The sequence below is a fragment of the Mustela nigripes genome, chromosome 10, assembly GCF_022355385.1.
Source record: "Mustela nigripes isolate SB6536 chromosome 10, MUSNIG.SB6536, whole genome shotgun sequence".
In the NCBI taxonomy this organism is placed as follows: Eukaryota; Metazoa; Chordata; class Mammalia; order Carnivora; family Mustelidae; genus Mustela; species Mustela nigripes.
Genome location: NC_081566.1, coordinates 40,442,687 through 40,457,519, shown reverse-complemented (window position 1 = coordinate 40,457,519; position 14,833 = coordinate 40,442,687). Strand labels below are relative to the sequence as shown.

The 14,833-nt window shown below is 38.7% G+C and overlaps 1 protein-coding gene across 5 annotated transcripts in view; it reads left to right on the top strand.

The window, feature by feature from the left end:
• Window positions 1-14,833, top strand: part of KDM5B (lysine demethylase 5B) — a 92,239-nt gene that overhangs the window by 39,528 nt on the left and 37,878 nt on the right. For 4 of the 5 annotated variants that reach the window (XM_059413123.1, XM_059413120.1, XM_059413122.1 and 1 more), the window contains 7 exons: window positions 4,169-4,303; window positions 6,095-6,191; window positions 7,631-7,740; window positions 10,347-10,505; window positions 10,971-11,090; window positions 12,532-12,690; window positions 14,515-14,696. In XM_059413123.1, the coding sequence (XP_059269106.1) occupies window positions 4,169-4,303; window positions 6,095-6,191; window positions 7,631-7,740; window positions 10,347-10,505; window positions 10,971-11,090; window positions 12,532-12,690; window positions 14,515-14,696 (962 nt within the window). The remainder of the gene's footprint in view (window positions 1-4,168; window positions 4,304-6,094; window positions 6,192-7,630; window positions 7,741-10,346; window positions 10,506-10,970; window positions 11,091-12,531; window positions 12,691-14,514; window positions 14,697-14,833) is intronic. The other variant, XM_059413119.1, reaches the window with a different exon arrangement.

Genomic DNA, 14,833 nt, shown 5'->3' with positions numbered 1-14,833 from the left:
GAATGTCTCTGGCATTCCATTTTTGTAGCTAGACTTGATTTCTCTATTATCGAATGTTATATTATACCGAGATGGCCAGTTTTTGTACCTAAATTTTGGCTCATTTCTGATTTTTAAAAATAATTCTTAGAAAAAAGATAAATAGAATATATATATTTTAAAAGAATGGAGAAAGCAATAGCACAACACACCTATTGGAATGGCCAAATTCAGAACACTGACAGCACAAAGGCTGGCAAAGACAACAGAAGTTTTCATTCATTGCTGGCTAGAATGTTAAAATGACACAGCCATTCTGGAAGACACTTGGCCATTTCTTAGGAAACTAAACATACTTTGTTACCGTACAGTCCAGCAGTCATGTTCTTTGGTATTTACAAAAAGGAGTTGAAAACTTATGTCCACACAAAACCTGCATATAGATGTGTTTTAGCAACTTTATTACTCTTAAGTGCCAAGAGTTGAATGCAGTCCTTCAGTAGGTAAGTGGATAAATGAATGATGGTGTATCCAGACGATGGAGTATTATATTATTAGGCATTAAAAGGAGATGTTAAAAAAAAAAAAAAAAGGAAAAGATCTCAAGCCATGATAAGACAAGGAGAGGAGCCTTAAATATATATCACTAAGTGAATGAACCAACATGAGAAGACTACATATATTGTGTGATTCCAAACATAGTATTTTAGAAAAGGCAAAACTATAGAAACAGTAAAAAGATCAGTGGTCACCAGGGTTTTTGGGGCAAGAGGGAGGGCAGGGGTGGGGGAATATTCAGAGCCCAGAGGATTGTTAGAGCAATAAAAATATCCTCCATGGCATTATACATTTGTCCAAACCTGTAGAATGTATACCACAAGTGAACCCTAATGTCACCTATGGACTTCATAGGTTCATCACTTGTAACAAATGTACCACTACTCTGGTGGGGGGGGGTGGTGACCATGGGGGAGGCTGTGCATGGGAGTGGGGGAGCGGGGTGTATAGTAAATCTCCACCTTCATCTCAACTATGCTATAAACCTAAAACTTCTCTTAAAAAAAAAAAGGCTTAATATTAAGAGAAAAAAATGATGCCCAACAAAGGAATTGTTGCAAAAGGGTGAACGAAGCAAGTTTTGGGAAACTTAAGAAAAGTTGAGTAGAGATGTACTGGTGCAGTGGCACAGAGGCTCCACTCCTGTAGTCCTGTTTTCTTCTGTTTCTCATTTTCATTTTTACTTTCTTTTCTTTCCTTTCCTTTCCTCTTTCTTTCTTTCTTTCAAGGCTTATTTATTTTAGAGAGGGAGAAGTGGGAGAGAGAGAAGGAAAGAGAAACTCTATAAGACTCTGCCCTGAGATGGATCACAATGCCAGGCTTGGTCTCAGGACCCTGAGATCACAACCTGAGCCAAAAGCAAGAGTTGGATGTTGAACCGACTGTGCCACCCGGGTGCCCCTCTTGTATTTCTGTGTTTTCTAAATGTCCCTGTCTCTGTAGCACGGTGTCCTCATGCTGTGGTATCAGTCACCTCTCAGTCCCGCTTTCTCAAAGGTTAAAATTAGTCTGATGTACTAGCAGTGGATACAGAGCATACACATCAGTTGTGTGTTGGGAATTGTGGTTTGGAACAAAATAATAAAACTCTTTGGGTACCTGGATGACTCTGTCGGTTAAGGATCTGCCTTCAGCTCAGGTATGATCCCCGGGTCCTGAAATCGAGTCCCACCTAGGACTCCCTGCTCAGCGGGGAGTCTGCTTGTCCCTCTTCCTGTGCCCCTCCGCTAGCTTATGCTCTTTCTTGCTCACTCTCTCTCAAATAAATAAAATCTTTAAAAGGGATACCTCAGGGCGCCTGGGTGGCTCAGTGGGTTAAAGCCGCTACCTTCGGCTCAGGTCATGATCCCAGGGTCCTGCATCGGACTCTCTGCTCAGCAGGGAGCCTGCTTCCCTTCCTCTCTCTCTGCCTGCCTCTCTGCCTACTTGTGATCTCTGTCTGTCAAATAAATAAATAAAAAACCTTAAAAAAAGGGGGGGGGATACCTCAGTGGCTCTGTTGGCTAAGTTGAATGCCTGCCTTTGGTTCAGGTCTGCTTCTCCTCTCTGCCTCCTGTTCCCCCTGCTTATGCTCTCTCTGTCAAGTAAGTCTTTAAAAATATATAAAAATAAAATCTTAAAAAAATAATATAAGGATCTTCATATATATTCTGAAAATTTCAGAGCTTGATTTTACCTTCAATCTCTAAAGTCCTTATAGAACAAAGCAGACCATTGTTTATGGGACTATATAGACTTTGTGAGAGATAGGGACCACATATATAATCTCTTAATTTCCTTTAAAAAAAAAGATTTATTTATTTTCGGGAGAGAGAGAGCATGTGAGTGGGGAAGGGGAGAGGGAGAGAAACAGACTCCCTGCTGAGTGTGGAGCCCTAAGTGGGGCTCAGTCTCAGGACCCTGAGGTCATGACCTGAGCTGAAATCAAGACTTGGATGCTTAGCCAGCTGAACCACCCAGGTGCTCCTAATCTCTGAGTATCTGACCATCGACTTTATAAAAGTTCCTTGATTCAGTTCAGTTTGTTACCTGGATGATCACATGTACTGTTAGGTATCACATAGAAAGTTTATAAAATAGATAAAAGAGGTTAATTTACATGATAGGTTTTATTCCCATCTGCATGCTTTCATTGAATATACTCTTAAGTACTTAATTTGAGAACTTGTTATGGATTGGAGGGTGGTAGTCCATACAAATTTTGTTAACATTTCCAGACAAGTTAATATATTAGTTTAATTAAAATGAGCATTCGTATACACACACACACACATACACTTATATATACACACACGCATATATATGTTTGTTGTATCTGTGGTAGATTACTTGTTTAGAATATCAGGAAATCTATCAGCTCTTTTATAGTGTATTATATATTTTTAAAATGTTAGAAATAAGTTTTGTTAGATGATTATTCAGCTTTTGTTATTCTTTTTTTTTTTTTTAATTTTATTTATTTATTTGACAGACAGAGATCAGAGATGCAGGCAGAGAGAGAGGAGAAAGCAGGCTCCCCCGTGGAGCAGAGAGCCCGATGTGGGGCTCGATCCCAGGACTCTGGGATCATGACCTGAGCTGAAGGCAGAGGCTTTAACCCACTGAGCCATCCAGGCTCCCCAACTTTTGTTATTCTTGTATTTCTCACCATTCACTGAATTCTTTCTGCAAACATTAGGAGGAAGGAGCCAATAGTGAGACTGTATAGTAGTAATGGTACCCATAGAGCCAGGAGTTCTAGAAGAGTATTAATTTACTGTGTCTTACACTAGCATAGATGATATACCTAAAGTGGTTACAATTTGGAACCTGCTTTTTAAAGTGCTTCTTGTGATACTCGTGGGTCCTATTACAAAGGAGTGTTACTTGAAATTCATATTAGATTTCATGGTAATATTTTGATGTTACTGTGTTTTGTTGTGTTGGCATTAAATACCCTCTATCAGCAAGTTTAGAAACAAACTAAAAAACAAAGCAAGAAGAAACTCTTGTCTGATCAGAACCAGAAGTTATTGCTGTGAGCTACCTATTAGCCTTTGTCTTAGGAGTTAGACCTTGTAGGATATGTTGAAGTAAGTAAAACTACTAATAAGGGAGAACATTTCAGTCTTATTACCTGTTTTTTCAGTTCAGGTGATATCTTTGATCACAACATTGTTAGTTATATTTGAAACTGCAGGATTCTAAAATGTAGAAAACCTATTAGGTTCCATATTTTATGACTCTAAACACTATAAAAAATCAAATATTCTTAATATGGAAAGTTATTTTGGAAACTTACAAGAAGCCCATCTAACAGTTTGAGCCTTCAATTAACTGACAGTTGCAAGCAGGGATAATTGCAAGTGGTTCATTGGGAATGCCTTGAGCCTGCTGTGGCCTGGTATAACCTGATGTCATGAGCAGTTACATGAGTTAAAGCAATGCCATTCACCTACTAAATTTTTTTTAAAACTCTTACGTGTGTGTGTGTATATGATTGGTAACTGCAGACTTGTGTTTATTTAGATCTTAAAAATTGCAGACTTTTTATGTATCTGTGCAAACAACTATAAAATATACCTTGCAAAAATACATTGAAATTCTTAAAAAAGGAGGGGAAATTCATTAATAAATTGTGTTTTATTTCTAGTGTCTGCAGAAGCCAAACCTGAGCACAGACACAAAGGACAAGGAATACAAACCTCATGATATTCCCCAGAGGCAGTCTGTGCAGCCCTCAGAAACATGCCCCCCAGCCCGACGAGCAAAACGCATGAGAGCAGAGGTGAGAGCCTCATGAGGTTGATCAGACAGAATTCTTGAGCTCTTATACCAATGTCTGTCTGACACTGGATTTCTCTCATGCGTGTGCTCTTCATAGTTTTGAACCTTGTTAACCTCAGAGAAGGATGCTGTTTGTATTCTAGGTTTCACACTTGGGGAGACTGTACTGTCAAAGCGATAAGGGATTGAAGAATTCTTTCTGGGTTTCTGCTGCCTGAACAGACAGCTGCTTTATTGACAGAGTTTGGAAGAATAGGCATTCATTGTGATGTAGTTTGGTTTGCCTGTTACCGTGATGAAATTAGGCAGTGTTTATTGAGGTTTGAGGCTAGGGAATAGAGAACTGGAAACTTTACTTTTTTCTTGAACAGAGAGGTTAGAGGATAGTGAAAACTGTTTTTCTCAGGCTTCCTGAAAAGGAGTATGGAATCTATGGGAGACACTTACACTAATACAGGAAATAATTAGGCAGCGTGGGGGTGGAGGCTTTGAATATATAAGAGGAAAGAACATGAGGGATGATCAGGAGGAATGAATGGATAAGAAAGCCAGTTTGCGTCAAGATTTTTCTGCTACGAAAGGTATATTTTGCTGGTTACCTTATTTCCATACAGAGGTGTGAAGGTTAAGAGGTTTTGCCTACCTTAATTGGACATGTAAATGTTAGGAATCAGTGATAATGTATTAGGAACATCTTAGAACTGGGAAGCCTTGTCGCATTAATCAGGTATTTAAATCAGTCCCTGGTTATTAGTAATTATTGGTCAAGATGGGAAAAAGAAAAGGAAAAAGAAAATATCTATTTTCTTTCCTGAAGAAATGGATATAAATAAGGCGATTATTTTTAACTTAGGTAAGTTAGAGATAGGAAAAAATTTAGTAACTCCATTTTTCTGAATTAAGATTGCCTCAGAATAGGAAAATAGGGTAATTTGAAACCCATAAACATACTTACATTTCATTAGTCTAAAATATTCTTGTTTGAGCACGTCTTGATCATTAAATATAGAAGACATGCCCTAGTGCTGTGGGTGTCTAGGTTTGCCTTGATGAGAGATGCAGAGGGTGGTAATAGCACCCTGGGAGGGATTTGGTCAGCAGTGGACACCCTGAGTACATACAAATGAACACGGGCAAAAATGATTGAGTGTAGTTCTGCAAACTTCACAAAAGTTGTTTTGCTTTATTAGTAAGTATTACCACTTTGGGAAACATTTGACATTTAGACTGACTTAATGATAGGGGAATCCTTAATACTTTAGTGATGTTAGAAGAGTAGCTTGTTTTAACACTTTAACAGAAGAATTAATAGAAAATTATTATGAAAGCCGAGTTTTCTGTAAATGCGAGCCAGCTTTGGAAGAAGCCAGCAAACTTTTCAAGGCTAATGAAATTATATATTTATATAACTAATAAGGATTTGGCTTAGTGATGACTGAGTCAAGCATAAGGTGAGTAGATAAGAACTGGGAAGCTTCTGGGCGGAAAATCAGAGCTGATCCCAGTGGGGTAATTATTCTCCCCCGAATTTGTTCCTGATCCTTTGATTCTTCCCTATTTTTATCTTTCCCTATTGTTTTCTGACCTGTCAGTGTAGATACTCTTCTAACTTACTAGATTTTTTCCTTTCCTTAAATAATAGTAATTTTAAGGGTATATCACACCTCTGTGGGGAGAAAGAAGCAGGTTTTGAATGTCTGTTTATAAGATTATAGTCACCTGGAGATTTCAGTTGAATTTTAGATTTGTTTTTTAAAAGGAAATATTTATCTATGTGACAACTTTTTTAAAGGCCATGAATATTAAAATAGAACCAGAAGAGACAGCAGAAGCCAGAACTCATAACCTGAGACGACGAATGGGCTGTCCAACTCCAAAATGTGAAAATGGTAAGAAAGTTTATCCATGAGTAGGAAAGAAGTAAAAAGTAAATTAGTAAAAACAAGTATTCCTTTTTTAAGAAAACATTACAACAGCTGTTGAATACTAGTCAGTGGGTTGGGTCTTAAAATAAAATCTTAGTACGTTAATGTCCCAGTTCTCATAGTGACCAATAGAAGTAAACAGATCTGCATATTAGAAATATGACTGAGTTTCTCAGCTGTCACTAATTGCTACTTTGGAATTAGGTTAAATGGCATTCATTGAAAAAAGTGATTTATGCGTAGCATAGGTGCTTTTGACTGAATATCTGATAAGTTTATTTCAGGCATGGCAGGCAGACATGGTTTTTAAATCTGAATTTTAGTTGATAATTGCTTAGCTGGCTGTTGCTTGATGTTACTCACTGAGAGGTAAGTTCAAGACTCTAGAAAGAGAAGTCCTCAACCCTATATGGGCAGGCACATACAAATGAAGAAGTTAAAAAAATTGCTGCTTCTTAGTGATTGGTGAATTTAGTGGAAAGGCTGCACATTGTAGTGGAAAGTAGATGGATTTTTAAAAATACAGATCTGAATCTGAATCCTGGCCTAACCAACAAGTATGACTGTAGATATTTCTTGATTTTTTTTTAATGTCCGTTTTCTTGTCTTTGAAATGGATTTGTTGCAAAAGGTAATCTATGGATAGCATATAGCACAGCACCTACCTATGATAGGATAGTTCATTAATTTTTTTTTTTTTTTAAAGATTTTATTTGCCAGAGAGAGAGAGAGGGAGAGAGAGAGCACGTGCAAGCAAGCAGAGGCAGACAGAGTGGCAGCAGAGGCAGAGGGAGAAGCAGGCTCCCGGCCGAACAAGGAGCCCGATGTGGGACTCGATCCCAGGACGCTGGGATCATGACCTGAGCCGAAGGCAGCTGCCCAACCAACTGAGCCACCCAGGCGTCCCAGGATAGTTCATTAATTGATAGTTAACTTTTATAGCTGAAATTGTCAGTCTTTGGAACCAGGATATTGGGGTAGTAAGTAGTCATAGGTTATGGAGGGATACTCTGTAATGTGGAGGAGGTACCTGGAGGAACCTGCTTTCATCAATATATGTCATGCTAAGTATATATGTCAGTATAATATATGTTGGTAACATGTTAAGAAGCCTGTATCTTCAGCTCCTATTTTATTAAAAGTCTACAGACCTGAGCAACATCTCCAGAAGTACTCATATCTGTATTTATTACCACATTTAAATGGTGTGAGAGTTTTCATTTTATCACAAGCTATCAGCACCTAGCCCTTGAACATGATAACACTGGGTGCTGCTCCTGCATTGAAAAGAAACAAGGAAATTGTGTTTGTGTCCTGTGTGTGCTTGGGGGAGGGAGAGGTGAGGGAACAAGGTGAGCCAAGTGTAGTACATGAAGCTCTAACTCAGATTGCCTCTTTAACAGAGAAAGAAATGAAAGGCATCGTCAAGCAAGAAACCATTGAGAAGAAAGAATACATTGTAGAAAGCGAGAAGGAAAAACCCAAAAGCCGATCTAAAAAAGCCACCAATGCTGTGAGTTGACATGTTTAAACACTTTAACCACTTTTGTGCCTTACTTAGGACTGCTAGTTTAGAGTGTGACAATTAAAAGAACTTTTTCTGTCCATTTATATTATCAGTTTTTAATTGAAGAAATACACAAATGCATTGTGAAGATAATAGTAACACGGGGGAGGAGGACATTCACAGCCATTTTTCTGGAGTACATGCAGTTTAAAGACAAATAATGTGAGCTGGATTGTATATGGAATGTTCCTAAGTCACTAGATCACGTCCAGATGATCTGAGAGCTAGATCAGAAATCCGGTTGATATTTTCCAACTTTACAACAGGGTAGGAAGAGAAAAGGAAAGGAATTGGGGGAATAGGACTTGAGCATCCAACAAGAATTGTAGGACTAGGTAGCCACTTACTCAAATGGAAACTTAAAGCTTGAGGACTTTACAGAGGATCTGGTTGCTTTTCTTCTTCTCTGTCCCTTCTGAGAGCTCAGTGAATAGCTTGACAACAGTGCTTTTTATCTTGGAATTTGAAATTATTCTAATTACTTGTTCTTCTATTCATCAATATCATCCCCACCCTACCACTAAAAGAAAAAAAATACAATCAGAAAATGATCAGAGCCCAGGTTTTTATTTGCTACAACAGAAAGACTGAGAAGATTTCCTGAGTAGTTGAATTCTTAGTAATACGGAAAGCATTACTGGGATATATATTATTTTTTAGGGGCTGCCGTAGCAAAGTATCACAAACTGGCCTAAACAACAATTTATTTTCTCATGGTTCTGGAGGCTGGAAGTCTAAGATCAAGTTGTCTAGAGGGTTGGTTTTTTTCTGAGGCCCCTCTCCTTGGCTTGTAGATGGTTGTCTCCTTCTTGTCTTCACATGGCTTTCCTCTGTACCTGTCTATGCCCTAATTTCTTCTTGAATACTAGTCATATTGAATTAGAGCCCACTCATTATGAATTCATTTTATCTTAACCTCTTTATAAAGACCCAGTTCCAAATATAGTCACATTCTGAGGTACTGGGGGTTAAAACATCAAGATATAGGAAAAAAAAAATAGACATCAAGATAACGAATTTTGGGGCTCAGTCCATTAACAGATAATAACTATGTATTTTTATCAGTGTTTGGGGGGAACTTCTTAACCATGAATCCTTAATTAGAATATATAGTGATTTATTTTATTCATTCTTTTGCCTATTTATTTATTTATTTATTTATTTAATTTAACAGAGATCACAAGTAGGCAGAGAGGCAAGCAGAGGGGACAGGGTGGGGAAGCACGCTTTCTACTGAGCAGAGAGGCCAATGTGGGGCTCGATCCCAGGACCCTGAGATCATGACCTGAGCCGAAGGCAGAGGCTTTAATCCACTGAGCCACCCAGGCACCCCATTTATTTATTTATTTAAATTTTATTTATTTGACAGAGAGATCACAAGTAGGCAGAGAGGCAGGCAGAGAGGGCAGGACGGGGGTGGGGGGAAGCAGGCATCCTGCTGAGCAGAGAGCTCGATACAGGGCTCGATCCCATGACCCTGAAATCGTGACTTGACCTGAAGGCAGAGGCTTAACCCACTGAGCCACCTGGGCACCTCAATATAAAGTAATTTAATGTGGTTAATGAACTTAAACATTTTTCTTTTCTTTTAAGCATGGCAAAATGGAAATTTTTTTTTTTAATTCTATTTTTGGTTAAGCTGATAATTTATTACTGAACATGTTCTTCTAAAAGATTAGCATTCTCTAAGCCACTGGAAGCTAGATGTCCTAGTAATAAACTTTAAAACACACAGCTGAGGGGTACCTGGGCAGCATAGTCGGTTGAGTGTCTGACTCTTGACTTTGACTCAGGTCATGATCTTATGGGCTGTGGGACGGATCCCCACTTCTGGCTCCCTGCCCAGCCAGAGTCTGCTGGGGATTTTCTCTTCTTTGCCTCTGCCCTTCCCATGTATACTCTGTCTCAAATAAATAAATCTATTTTTATTTTATTTTATTTTATTTATTTTTTTTCAAAAAAAGGGAAAGGGGCATAAGATCTGAGAACATGATCTGAGCCAAAATCAAGAGTTGGATGCTTAACTGACTGAGCCACCCAGGTGCCCTAAATTAGGGGCGGGGGAACTTCATTTATTTATTTATTTATTTATAGTTTATTTATTTTTTGAGATTTTATTTATTTATTTGACAGCACAAGCAGGGGGAGCAGCAGGGAGAGGGAGAGGGAGAAGTAGGCTCCCTACTGAGCAGGAAGCCCAGCCTGATGAGGGGCTTGATCCCAGAACCCTGGGATCATGACTTGAGCTGAAGGCAGAGGCCTAAAGGAATGAGCCACCTGGGTACCGCAGAGAAATCTTTAGAAACACACACACACAGCTGAAAAAGTTCTGACATTAGAGTTTAGTGTTGAGAATGCATTAAGCATTATAAAACATCTCTTATAAAAAAGGTGAAGCATTTTTATTTAAAATACCTCTCATGGGAGGTGAATCATTTTCATTTGAAGGACGGGAATACTAGATTACGCCGCTATCCATTTTGTTCTTAGAATTTCACAAAATCAAATGTAGCTCATGCTCCTTTGTTCTATACCTGTTTGCACTGCTGCAGGTGGATCTATATGTCTGCCTCTTATGTGGCAGTGGCAATGATGAAGACCGGCTGCTTTTGTGTGATGGGTGTGACGACAGTTACCACACCTTTTGCTTGATCCCCCCTCTCCATGATGTTCCCAAGGGAGACTGGAGGTGTCCTAAGTGTTTGGCTCAGGTAAGAATTAATAGCAGAGATTGTATTAGAAAATTTCCTTCACAGTACTTTTTTTTTTGCTTTTGGGTTTTAGGTTTAGCAGTTGATAACAGTGAGCCTCATGATAAAGAGTGGGCTGGACCTGACTAGGAAGGAGGTCTTGGCAGTGTGTCCCACAGCAACGAAACAAGCTAAGAGGCAGAAAAAATTTTCTAACTAACTACATTTAAAAAAAAATTTTTTTTCCATTTAAAAAAGCATTGCATGTTCTTTGCAAAAATTCTTAGACCAAATGACTTAAAAGAGAGTATGATTTCGCAGTTGATAGACAAGTTATTTTGTTGTATATCCATCCAGACGTTTTTTTATATTTTAAACACTACATAACTAATTTTACTGATCTGTTTTTTAAAAATATATAAATAAAATATAACTATGTGTATATAAATAAAAATACTCTTTTTTACCTTTTTTTATTTTTGGCAGGAGTGTAGCAAGCCACAAGAAGCATTTGGCTTTGAACAAGCAGCCAGGGACTATACCCTCCGTACTTTTGGGGAAATGGCAGATGCATTCAAATCTGATTATTTCAACATGCCAGTCCATGTATGTACATACATACTGCTTTGATTTAGAATTTTAATAACTGTTAGAAAAAAGTGTATCAAGACCATTTAACTTGGCATTTATTTTTAACTTGTTTAATGGTGTTAAAAATGATACTAAAAATTAAAATGTTAAAATGCATTCTGATTTTTCACTTGATTTCTCTACAGGTAGTCTTTTCCACACACATCATACAGTAGCAATAACAGGATGTTAATAAAGGAAATTATCAGGAATCCTTTCAGTTCAACAAATGTAACTTAAAGAAAATTTCATAATTTATTGAATGACTCTTATGTGCCAGTCATCATTGGGAACACATTTATATATTGTTATGTTGTAAGTTAGTATCGTAAACTTTAGGATGAGTTCATTTATGCTCTTAGAAGCATAAGCATGTTTCATTCAGCATTTAACATTCTGTCAAGTGAGAGCAGCAGAATTAAATGGTTTTCTGCCCTAATTCTGGACACTTGAGCTGTGTTTTTCTCACTTACCAACAAAGTGCTGTACCAGACACTTCAAACATCTATATCTCTCTAGTTGGATTATTTTCTTGGGGTTTTTACTGAGGTACGATGAGAATATTTATCCATCTCCCCCACCCCCTTTAACGGCTGTATCATTTATGGGAACCCAGCAATGTGTGTGTGAACTTGTTTTTCTCTGATAGCACTAGCATTAGCTGTTAGTTACTTAAAATGTTTGCTTACTTGAAGGGCTTATAAATTCAAGTTATACTTCATTTGAGTTTCAGTTCTTTTGACGCCTTGTAACGTTGTATGATGTCCCGGTATGTTTGCTTAGCCAGTCTTGGTGGTGCCCAAATTTAAGGCATTTAAGTTACCTTTCTCTAGATTTGCATTAGATTAAGAACAGATCCTGGACACGCTGTCTGGTGGCTCTTTGTACTGCTGGTGGCTTCTGTAAAGGAATTGTTCTTTCTGTTCATATTTTGCACTCTTTTTCATCATGGTTGTCTGCCTTACTCTCAGCCAGGTCAAGGGCAAGGAGTGAAATGATGGACTCAGGTAGTGTGTTTGAACACGTCTGGAAGGATGAAGCGTCATTCAGACACAGCTATTAGTAGTGTATAATGGTCTACCAAGTTATAGGTTACATTTCTCACACACAAAAACATCTCCATTTTGATTCAGAATTTTGCTTTCCTTGATTTCCTTTTAGTATAGTGGCCAGATCAGTGATAGAGGAACATGAATTCTTAATTAGTACTTACTTTTTTAGTTACAGAAGTGCTTTTAGAAAATAGTCTGTGTCTAAACTGCTCGGGATCAATTGTGGAATATTATGGGTGTGATTTTCCTTAGGGTGTATTGTCCTGTGACTCCCGTCACTTAGCTAATATCTTCAGATTGGTCATGGGTAGTTAATGAGTGTCTGAAAATTCAGTTTTTTGTCTTCCTTATTGTTTTGTTTCCAGATGGTTCCCACAGAACTAGTAGAGAAAGAATTTTGGCGACTGGTAAGCACTATTGAAGAGGATGTCACAGTAGAATATGGAGCCGATATTGCCTCTAAGGAATTTGGCAGTGGCTTCCCTGTCCGAGATGGAAAAATCAAACTTTCGCCTGAGGAGGAGGTAGGCTCTCACCAGGAGGCACTTCTAGTCAACTATTAGTTTAAACCTAATAGTTCCACATATCCTTATGTAAAGTGCTTAATACAGGATTAATTGCCTTAGTGCAAACATGCATGTATTTGGAACTTGAATTATTAATTAAAATTCTTGTAGGTTTGTTTGAAATAATTTATGATCACTTTCAGTACATTTTTGACTACCAGATTTTTAAAAATACTTATTTATTTGAGAGAGAGTGAACAAGCGAGCGGGGAGAGAGGAAGAGGGAGAAAGATAATCAGACTCCCGGCTGAGCAGGGAGGCCTGACAGGACTCTTGTCAGGATCCCAGGACCCTGAGATCATGACCTGAGCCAAAACAAGTGCCAGACACTTAACCAAATGAGCCACCCAGGCACCCATGATTATTAAGATTTTTTTTTTAAGATTCTATTTATTTATTTGACAGAGAGAGATCACAAGTAGGCAGAGGCAGGCAGAGAGAGAGAGGAGGAAGCAGGCTCCCCGCTGAGCAGAAAGCCCCGATGCTGGGCTTGATCCCAGGATCATGACCTGAGCGAAAGGCAGAGGCTTTAACCCACTGAGCCACCCAGGTGCCCCTAGATTTTTTTTTTTTAAAGATTTTATTTATTTATTTGACACACAAAGATCACAAGTAGGCAGAGAGGCAGGCAGAGAGAGAGAGGGGGAAGCCGGTTCCCTGCTGAGCAGAGAGCCCGATTTGGGGCTCGATCCCAGTACCCTAAGATCGTGACCTGAGCTGAAGGCAGAGGCTTAACCCACTGAGCCACCCAGGCACCCTGATTACTAGATTTTTAATGATTTCAAGAAAAGCAGAAAGAGCCCATAGAAGAATTCTAGTCCCAGCTGTTCAATTACATTGTGATGATACGGGAAAATTACTTAACCTCCCTTTGCCTTCAGTCTATAACTATGATACTACCTTCTGAAGAAAATGTGAGGTATTGGGACCAGACCTCAATTTATCTTTGAACTTTAGTGTTTTATGAGTCTGTTATTTTCCACAATAGCAAATGTCTAGGAGGGTTTCTATTCCTATTCTAGTAGGAAGTCAGATTTTAAAAGATTTTATTTATTTGACAGAGATCACAAGTAGGCAGAGAGGCAGACAGAAAGAGAGAGAGAGGGAAGCAGGTCCCCTGCTGAGCAGAGAGCCTGATGCAGGCTCGATCCCGACCCTGGGATCATTACCTGAGCGGAAGGCAGAGGCTTGACCCACTGAACCACCCAGGCACCTGGAAGTCAGATTTTTAGAAATCTTTTTCAAATGTAACATATACACAGGAAAGTACATAATCATATGCACACTGAATTTTCACAAATTGAGTACATGCATGTAACTAGCACTAGAACAGGAATTAGGACATTACCAGTTATTACCAGACCTTATCCCAGAAGTTCCCCTTTTGTCCTCCCTCTTTCGCTACCTTCCCTGTCTCAGGAAAACCACTTTTCCCACCTTCAGGACAATCACTATCCTGCGTTACAGCACCATAAGTTAGTTTGCCTGTTTTTGGACTTGATATAAACAGACTCATTACTATCTTATTTCCTCTATAGCCAACACAAGGGGGTGGCTATACAGATACAGAAATATATACTATGTGAATCTATTTATATTAAGCTCAAAACCGAGCAGAAGTGGGCCTCTAAGAAGTTAGCATAGTGGTCTCCCCTCCTTTTCTCCAACCCTTACCCGTTAGTTTTGAGGGAGACTGTTTTCAGCCAGCTTTTTGAAACATTGAGAATCTAAAATGTTAGCATGCATAGCTAATCCTTTATACCTTTTTTGTTTCCTTTTTAGGAGTACCTTGATAGTGGCTGGAATTTGAATAATATGCCGGTGATGGAACAGTCTGTCCTTGCTCACATTACTGCTGATATATGTGGCATGAAACTTCCTTGGTTGTATGTAGGAATGTGCTTTTCTTCATTCTGTTGGCATATTGAAGACCACTGGAGCTATTCAATTAACTACCTGCACTGGTAAGAAGTTCCACATAACCTTTGAATCGTATGCGAGCTAGGCTGGAAACTTTTTAAATGTGTCTGAAGAGTAACGAACTATTTTTTCACTACTGTTGAATCCAGGCGTCTTAATAAGGCAGTGGTTCTTAATGATC